At 40.1% G+C, this 8,974-nt stretch overlaps 1 protein-coding gene and 1 non-coding gene across 2 annotated transcripts; one reads left to right on the top strand and one right to left on the bottom strand.

Moving 5' to 3' along the window:
* Positions 1 to 7,358: 7,358 nt before the first annotated feature.
* On the bottom strand, positions 7,359 to 7,922 carry LOC145035444 (uncharacterized). The gene has a single exon (XM_078983989.1). It carries the CDS (start codon positions 7,920 to 7,922, stop codon positions 7,359 to 7,361), a length of 564 nt encoding a protein of 187 aa, XP_078840115.1.
* A 945-nt stretch (positions 7,923 to 8,867) lies between these two features.
* Positions 8,868 to 8,974, top strand: LOC145037931 (small nucleolar RNA R71). The gene has a single exon (XR_013679041.1). It is a non-coding gene; the product is annotated as a small nucleolar RNA R71 (small nucleolar RNA).

The following is an 8,974-nucleotide window of genomic DNA, read 5'->3' as shown; positions in this document are numbered from 1 at the left end:
TATCAGGTTCAGAGTTCATAGGGTTCGGGCAAGAGGCCCAAGGTTTTTGACTTGAGGTCGAGGGGCTAGTAGGGGTGAGGTCACTACGAAAAGTGTAGCAAGACGCACGATGGGGCGTGTAGGGTGGGTTGTTCTGGCTGCTTCAAGTCTGGCAGGACGGGTCAGTTCAACAGGGATTACACTATCACCACCACCACCTAGGTATTTGATCTGATTTGCTTCCATTTCAATTATAAGGTCCATAAGAAGGTCAATTTCTTGAGTTTAGTAGCAGGGGTCCAGTTATAGCACCCGATCTGGTGACTTTGCAAATTACAAATGGCCGATAGGGAAAGGCGGAGATGCCTGGGGTGAGTATCATGGCATTCCAGCTGACAGCCGAGGAGGCTCGTGTAGTGCCAGATGTGGTGACGGGTATGTATCTTCTTCTTATATCTTTATTTATGTTAATTTTCTTGCTTATATTTTGCGTTTGATTTTAGGGTCGTTCCATGTGAACGATATCTCTGCTCTGATTCTATTTGATTCGGGGGCTACCCGATCCATTGTATCTCTCGCGCTCAACAAGAGATTTGTCGATGTTCCGGGGGAGTTGGATTATCCATTAGAGGTTGAGATTGCTGATGCTCATCCTGTTCGAGTATCGTAGGTTCATCGGGGTTATGTTTTGGAGTTGTTCAGTGAGCAGTACCCGATTGATTTGGTTCCCATTCCCTGCATGAGAACAAGGGTATTTTAGGGATAGATTGGATGAGCCCCAATGGGGAAGTGATTGATTGCAAAAAGCAGTTGGTGCATATTCAGACCCCAAGTTGGAAGAGTTGGTGATTCAGGGAGAGGGTGTTCAACATGGGTCGGTTTGGTATTCAAAAGCTAGGGCCAGACGCTATCTTCACCAGGATTGTTCCAGATTTGTTGCCTATGTTTTGGATACTTGGGAGAAGGGTAAGGCTACTGTGGTCAGTGTTCTGATTGTTCGGTAGTACGCAAATGTATTTCTTTAGGATTTACCAGGAGTGCCTCCAGAAAGGTAGGTGGAGTTTCGAAATGACATGATTCCTGGTGCGGCTTCGATAGCCAAAGCACCTTATTGGTTAGCACCTCCAGATATGTCAGAGTTGTCGACACAGCTGCAGGAGTTTTCAGACAAGGGATTTATCCGGCCTAGTAGTTCGCCATAAGGAGCGTCGATCCTATTTGTGAAGAAGAACAATGGGTCGTATAGGATGTATATCGAATACCGGGTGCTGAATAAGCTAACGGTGAAGAACCGTTATCCACTCCTGATGTGCGTAAACTCACTTAGTTTTAATCCTACTTTTAGTTGTAAAATAAACACACAAAGGCAGTGTACCTATCAATTGTGGAATAGTTCAAGCAAGTAGGGTATCGAACACAGGGAACGGCAAATTAAAAATAAAAACTAATTCTATCTAAATTAATTAATAAGTAGAGGGTTTTCTCTAGTTTTACAAGACTAGAAACTTACTAACTATTACTTAATCTAAAAACTAGAAAAACAAAGAATTAACTAGATTCAATAATACGAAGGAACTTCTGTTTAGTTCAACTCAATTGATCCTATGGTTGATTTCAAGGTAATAGTGCAATGGATAAATTCTTTTGTTGGTTACCGATTCAAGTGATTAGGTTCGCGTTCACTACACTAATCCTTAGTAAATAAACTAACTTAAACAGTGATCAGTTGTCTAATTCAATTTAGTTCACTAGATTAATTATTCGGATTATTTTAGACTCACAATAGTTAATCAATTTGGTTTTAATTAACTTCTTGTTGATGGTCATCACACAAGCTTGCACATAAATTTACTTAATTTTCTTATTAATTCTAGTTTCATGTTCATTAGTCCTAGACATATAACAAAGTAGTCACAAGGTATATGAGGTTGATAATCAAACGATGTTCATGCTATTTAATTACCTTCCTATTAACAGAAAATTAATTATCATTCACACACAAGGTTCTATAGCAAGCTAAAATAGCAAATAAATCACCAACATTGAATTAATCCTACCAATAATCAAACCATAGTCTCAATTTTGTATCCCCAAACACAAGTTTAAGAGTTTTAGCTCATGATTGAAGTAAATAACAACATAAAAACGAATTCTAATTGTCTAACCATAGTGGAAAACAAAAGATTAAGTATAATGATGAAATTTGCCTCAAATCTCCTTCGGGATTGAATTGTAGCTTCTATCTTCGTCTTCTAGGGTTTCTCTGGCCTCTGAATCGCAACTAATTACTCCAGAATTGTCCCAGAAGTTTTTTTTCCTCGATCTGGGAAGTTATCTATATATTTGCGTATCGACTCGTCGAGTCATGTAGCGACTCGTCGAGTCCGTCTCACAATCTCCGTATGCGATAAGCATATGGGTTCCCAAGTCATTATCCTCACTTGGACTCGCCGAGTAGTCGACCCTACTCGCCGAGTAGGTGCTATTTTTGGTGTTTTTTTTCTTTATCCAATTCCCGAGCTCCTAACCGCTTCTCCTGCTTCCTTTTGCTTATGAGCTTCATTTTTGGACTGAAAATACAATTCAAACACTTTTAAGTACCTTTTGTCCATGAAATGCAATAATTTAGCTAATACATGAATAAAAATCTATACTTAATACAAACTAAATATGCACATATCAAAATACCCCACACTTGACTTTTGCTTGCCCCCAAGCAAAATTGAATTTTAAGACATTAGAATTATGTATGACAACTCCAATCTAACCCAGCCATTATGCCAAGACCGCAACACATGCATTTGTGTCTAAATTTTTTCCTAAGGACCCCCCATACTACAAATTCTCACAATCCTCATAAACATTCGCCCACTCACCCCGAACTATGCTCATTTTATGCAACCCTCCGAATACATAATCTAGAATTACAACTTTTCGATACCACTATGGAGCTCTTTTGAATTCTTCACCTCCTTGATAATTTGATCTCTTTGAATTCACCACCTTGTATTGATTGATTTTTGGTATCTTCAACTTTTTGGATTTCTTGGAATTTTGATCTTTAGATCTTCACTTTATTTGCTCCAAAATTCTTACAACTTTTCTTGTAATTCTCTCTCTCTCTCTCTCTCTCTCTCTCTCTCTCTCTCTCTCTTTCTCTCTCTCTCTCTCTCTCTCTCTCTTTTACATGTATTCCTTACTTTTTTCACTCAAATCCCTACATGCTTAAGCAGGGGCGCTCAATCTCAACCTTTATTGGCTAACGATAACAATTTTCCTGGATACATTTCAGGTTTAGGCTGCTAAACGAATTGCATCCCTCAGGCTGAGCAAGGTCGTGTTTTTGTCTCATGATTTCACTGGAATAAGGAAGCCATAAATGCACTAGAACGTATATAGGCTCAACTAAACATTTGGGTTTTCATGCAATTATCAACATAATTCTAACATGGAATCCTAATTTTCTTTTACCAAAATTTTCTAAATTAAATCCCTAAGTCATATTTTTGGTATGCAACAATTTTTTTAAAAAAATTAGCCTTAATTTAAGATTCTAAATTTTCTAATATGTGACTAACCCCCTACCCCACACTTATTTTATGCAATGCCCTCATTGCATGTTATGCAAAAATAAAAAATGCAAATATAGAGAGAATTGGAACAAACTCCCCTGGGGTAGCAGTTGATAGGTTGACACTCTTCTTTCAAGCTCCAACTTCAATTGACTCTAGCCATGAAAACATCGCATTCATGACTTGGGCAACAAAATCTCATGTGGCAGCTCCAAATATGCAGGTAAAACAGTGTAAACTCTTCAAGAATCGATATGGAAGAATAAGTGGTCAAGTGGTACACTTAGCAGCATCAAATCAGCAGTCCTTTTGGTATAAAAATGATCGACTCGTCGAGTCATATATGGGACTCGTCGAGTACCAACGCGGCCATCTCAGAATGTGCGAAAATACAAGGCGACTCGTCGAGTCAGTTTAGTGCACTCGACGAGTAGGCCACTGGACGAAAAAAACAGTATATTTGGCAATTGTTCCAGCCTCTAAAAACTCTTCTAAACTCCTCCTCACTTCTAGACTCAATTGCTCATATCCCTAGGGACCGGACTCGACACTTTGACTTTAACGCTTCACTTCCTTGACTCTCTTTCACTCATTATAACACCCTTTCTCTATAACTTTAAACCCTTCCTATGCAAGCATTCCTAATCCAATCCTGAAAATGACTAATGCAAACAATCATTAAGCAAAATAATAAAAATCTTAACAACTTCATACACACCGAATAAAAATAAAAATGAAAATTGTTCGATAAAAACACAAATAAATTAATCTTCCTCCTCATCATCACCCGCAGCTGCTCCACTTCGTCCTGCACCACTCCTTCTTGCACTAATCACGTCATCCCATGACGGAATAAATGGATAATTGCCACCATCAATATGTGGGATGTTGAAGTGGTCGAATAATTGGATGTAGGATTGATTGTTGAAGTTAATCCCACGCGCCATTTGATCCTGTAGCCGCCTCATCTCCACATTGTACCAATCCATTGGTACTTCTTCATTTTCAACCGGAATCACCGGCGGCTCTTCCTCCACATCCCGTTCCCGTCTCAATCGAACCCTCCTTCCCAGTGCTTCGGGACCAACAACGGGATCATCATGCGGGATAGCATAATGACCACCACCATAGTCTTCAATAATCCTGGTTCGCCGGAAAAGAATTGGATTGAATGGAGGTGTAGGAATCGTCGTCATAAAGTTCCATGCACCACGGTTCATCAACCCAAATGAGTTGGCTAGTCGGGTGACAAACATACCAACATTAATGCGAGAAGTTTTGCGATCCTTGACCGCACCCTACGATAGATATGAAGCCAAACACCAAGGAATGTTGCAAAAAATGCTGGGTGTAATAATGCTCCATAGATAGAAGACATCAAGGTTAGAAACCTTGTCATCATCCTTTCTTTGATTAATGGTGGATGAAATGAGACGATGTATAAGGCGGTGGGTAGGTGATCTAATGCTCCCTTCTTGTGCCGACTTCGGAATATAAAATTTGTTTCCAATTGTGTTCCACCAACCCGTGCTAGTTACTCCGTCGGGAAACACCATGTGGGTTTGCTCCAAAAAGGCCCGAGAGATAGCTGTTAAGACCAAGGGCTGGTCATAAATCCCTAATCGACAAGCAAGGTCGAGCACAGAACAGTGATGAAATTCACCCCCAAGGCAAAAACTAAAACTTGATGGGTGATAACAATCCATTCCCCCGTGAAAGACACCGTGGAGAAGAACTCTAAGCATAGCTCCAAATATACTGGCTCTTGAATTCGAAAGACCCGGCTCCACCCGTCACAAATCATTGTTTCACCTCCATGGGTAAACTCCTTCAAAAGATAAGGAGCTAACTCCTCTTCATAGCGAACACTTTGTAACCACTCCCAATCTATCCTGTTAGGCACATACACTTCTTTTTTTCTTATGTCAGCCAACTTCGCCTCCATGGGTAAACTCCTTCAAAAGATAAGGAGCTAACTCCTCTTCATAGCGAACACTTTGTAACCACTCCCAATCTATCATGTTAGGCACATACACTTCTTTTTTTTCTTATGTCAGCCAACTTCTTCTTCCACTTCCGCATTGTTGAAGCGGACTCAATTCGTGGGAAGTTCAACCAAGGAAAGTCCTCTTGGTTTGCACTAGAACTCTGCCTCCTGCTAAACATACTCCTGCAAAACAAAGATACAAAAACCCAAAAACATAGATTATACTTAAAAACAGTCATGCACACGTTTCCCCGACTCGACTCGTCGAGTCCATGTATGACTCGGCGAGTCGCATGAACTGCACGAGTCAGTCGGCGAGTTTACTGAAATTGGGCCATGAAATCTGCAAATCACTTCAAGGGTTTTGTCTAGGCACATGTATATAAGGTATTAGGCAAAAATAAGCAGGAAAAACATCATAATCCATGAAGAATAAAAACCCTAGAATTTACTATTTTTCAAAATCGGGTTTTTCTATGTAATGTCCATCATAGATGCTCTTAAAATCATACTGTTAACAGAAAAGAAGAAGAAATTAGTTACCTTTCTTTGATGAAACTTGAAAAATGTTGAAGAACAATGAGGAGAAAAATGAAAGCTTGAGAGAGAAAGGAGGAAGAGGTACACGGCGAGTGGGTGATATTGTTTAAAAAAAAATCTTTTAGGGTTAAACCAGGTGTAAAAGTAAGTGTTATTATTTGTTTTCTGTGAATAATACCGACTCGTCGAGTCGGGGTCAGACTCAGCGAGTCTGGTCGCGGTGCATGTTTTTTTTCTGAAATCTATACGAACTCGTCGAGTCATGGTTAGACTCAACGAGTCTCTTGCAAAAATCCAAAATTTTTAACACTTCTTGTAATTTCTTTAGAAAAGAAAATTTTTTCACCCCACACTTAGTCCATACGCACTCTCAAGCAGACATATCCGATGAATTGGAAGATTAAAATTCTAAAAACGAAAAAAATGCAAACAAAACTAAAGGTAAAAGAAAGCAAACTCTAAATAACAGGTTGCCTCCCGCCAAGCGCTTCTTTTTAAGGAGTCGTTAGCTGGACTCCTTCCCGTCTACGTCTCGTCATCTTCTAGCATCGGGAATTCTCACCTTATCTTTTGTGGTTTGTACTTTGTCTTGTAAGCGTGAACCTTCTTTTTATAAGCCCGCTTTAATTCTTCTCTCTTCTTTATTACAACATCATCCTCGGCTGCTTGGGCTTCTTTTCTCTTCTTTTTCTTCTTCACCCCATTCTTCTTCTCCATCTCTTTCACCTCCTTTTCAGTAAACTTAAGTACTTCATATTTTGTGAAAGTTCATGCTCTAGGTTTGGTATTGAATGGTTGATCAGCCTCCACTCTCCTATCCATTGCCTTCTCTTCTTTTTCTACGTTTAACCCATCTACAAGCGGAATTGCATCAAGAATTGCTATACGGGCGTGTTGGACTTTCGTATCCGTCTCACCTCCTGCTATTTGTTCTTCTAAAGAATCATGAAAAATATCATCGCCCCGAATATGCAGAGAATCAACAACAAGCAGATTGAAGTTGTCTAAGTTGTTATCAAATTCGACTGGACTCGTCGAGTCCAATAAAGTGACTCGGCGAGTCTGGTCGTATTCCATCTTTTCTTGAGTCTTTTCTGAATCGACTCCTTCCAGTAGCTTTTCTAACTCCTCTAAGTCCTTTTTAACATCTCCATCCTCTCCAGAATGTAGCAGAACTTGCTTGGGTCTTCTTTTTGAAAAAGTTCAAGTTCTTTTTGTAGTATCTCATCATCTAAATCGATAAATGAGATCTCATCTCTCCCCTTTACTTCTTGCTTGACTTATGGTATAGCTTTGAATACTGCTGACTCGTCTCCTACCCTTAATGTAAGTGTAGACTCACATACATCAATTAAAGCACACGCGGTGTTTAAAAATGGCCTCCCCAAAATAATTGGAACTTCGGGGTCTTCTTCCATATCTAGCACCACAAAGTCTACTGGGAAGATGAACCTGTCAACTTTAATGAGAAGATCCTCGCAAACTCCTCTTAGATGAATTGTCGTCTTGTCAGCCAAATGGATCTTCATGTTTACCGGTCTTGGCTTTGGTAAGTTCAATTTCTTGAAGAAAGAAAGATGCATCAGGTTGATGCTTGCACCGGAATCGGTCAACGCTTGAGTGACAAATGTGTTTCCAAATTGACACGGAATTATGATACGTCTCGGATCACTCAACATTATTTCTGCGACTTCAGCCAAGTCTTTCCTAGCAGCAAAGAGAACTTTTAGTAAGTTGAAGTACTTGGGTGTTGTAAGCATCGTCTCTACAAATGGCACATTGACTTGGAGGTCTTTAACATGTTTCATAAAGGATTTATAGGCTTCCACTTTTTCCACAGGCATGGCTTTGATTGGGAATGGTAGAGGGGGATTGTATGGCTTTAAGTGGATGGCAGTTCTGTCTTGTACGCATGGACTTGTCGAGTCCAGTTGAGGGACTCGGCGAGTCGGGTCGGGTTTAGCTGGAACCGACTCTTCTGTCTTCTCTGTCTTGCTATTAGAGACCCTCTGTGCCTGTGTGAAATTTTTTTCACATCTAGAAGTTACCATACTCACATTTTCCATTCTTGGATTATTCTCGGTGTTACTTGGAATTTAGCCCGGTCTTCTTTCATTCACTTGATGTGCAAGCTGTCCCAACTGTTTCTCAATGTTGAGAATGGATGCCTGCTGATTCCTTAACATATTTCTGGTCTCTTGCATTGCTACATCGTGATCATTGTGTTTTTTTGGATGCAGTTATGAATCTAGTGAACATTTCTTCTAAATTGGCTTTCTTTTTCCATCACCGGCTCTTCCTTTTGATAGAATCCCCTCTCCTTCTGCTTGTATTTCTCCTCCTTAGCCTTTTTATATTCTTCGTATGGGAGCCATTCCTTCTTCGGTTTCCTCCAATCTTCGTCGTATCTATCGCCACTAGAGTAAAACACTTGAGCCTTTTTATTTTCGTTTTCGTCTAGATCACAATCCTTGGTGAGGTGGGGCCCTCTACAATTCTCAAATCCAACTCGAATAGCATGGATTGTTTGATCCATTTTTGTCATCCTTCTATCTAGACTATCGAGCTTAGCTATTACCGCCGCCATGCTATCATTCACTGAGTTCACTGCTCCCAGACTTACTTCATTTCTCGGATTGTGGTATTCTCTAGAATGCTTAGAGAATTCCTCAATTAACTCCTTGATTTCCGGAGGCGGCTTTCTGGTGAGCGGGCCTTGTGAATCGAGCAATTGCCTTGTGGTGACATTGACTCCATCATAAAAAATGGAGACCTCTTGTTGGCTATTAAGGTCATGATGTGGGCAATTTCTAAGCAAATCTTTGTATCTTTCCCAAGCTTCATAAAGAGATTCGCCGGGTTATTGCTCGAAGTTGGCGATGGCTTTCTTCAACTT

The sequence above is a fragment of the Lactuca saligna genome, chromosome 3 (genome assembly GCF_052625555.1).
Source record: "Lactuca saligna cultivar CGN05327 chromosome 3, ASM5262555v1, whole genome shotgun sequence".
NCBI classification, from domain to species: domain Eukaryota; kingdom Viridiplantae; phylum Streptophyta; class Magnoliopsida; order Asterales; family Asteraceae; genus Lactuca; species Lactuca saligna.
This window is presented reverse-complemented; position numbering and strand designations above follow the sequence as displayed.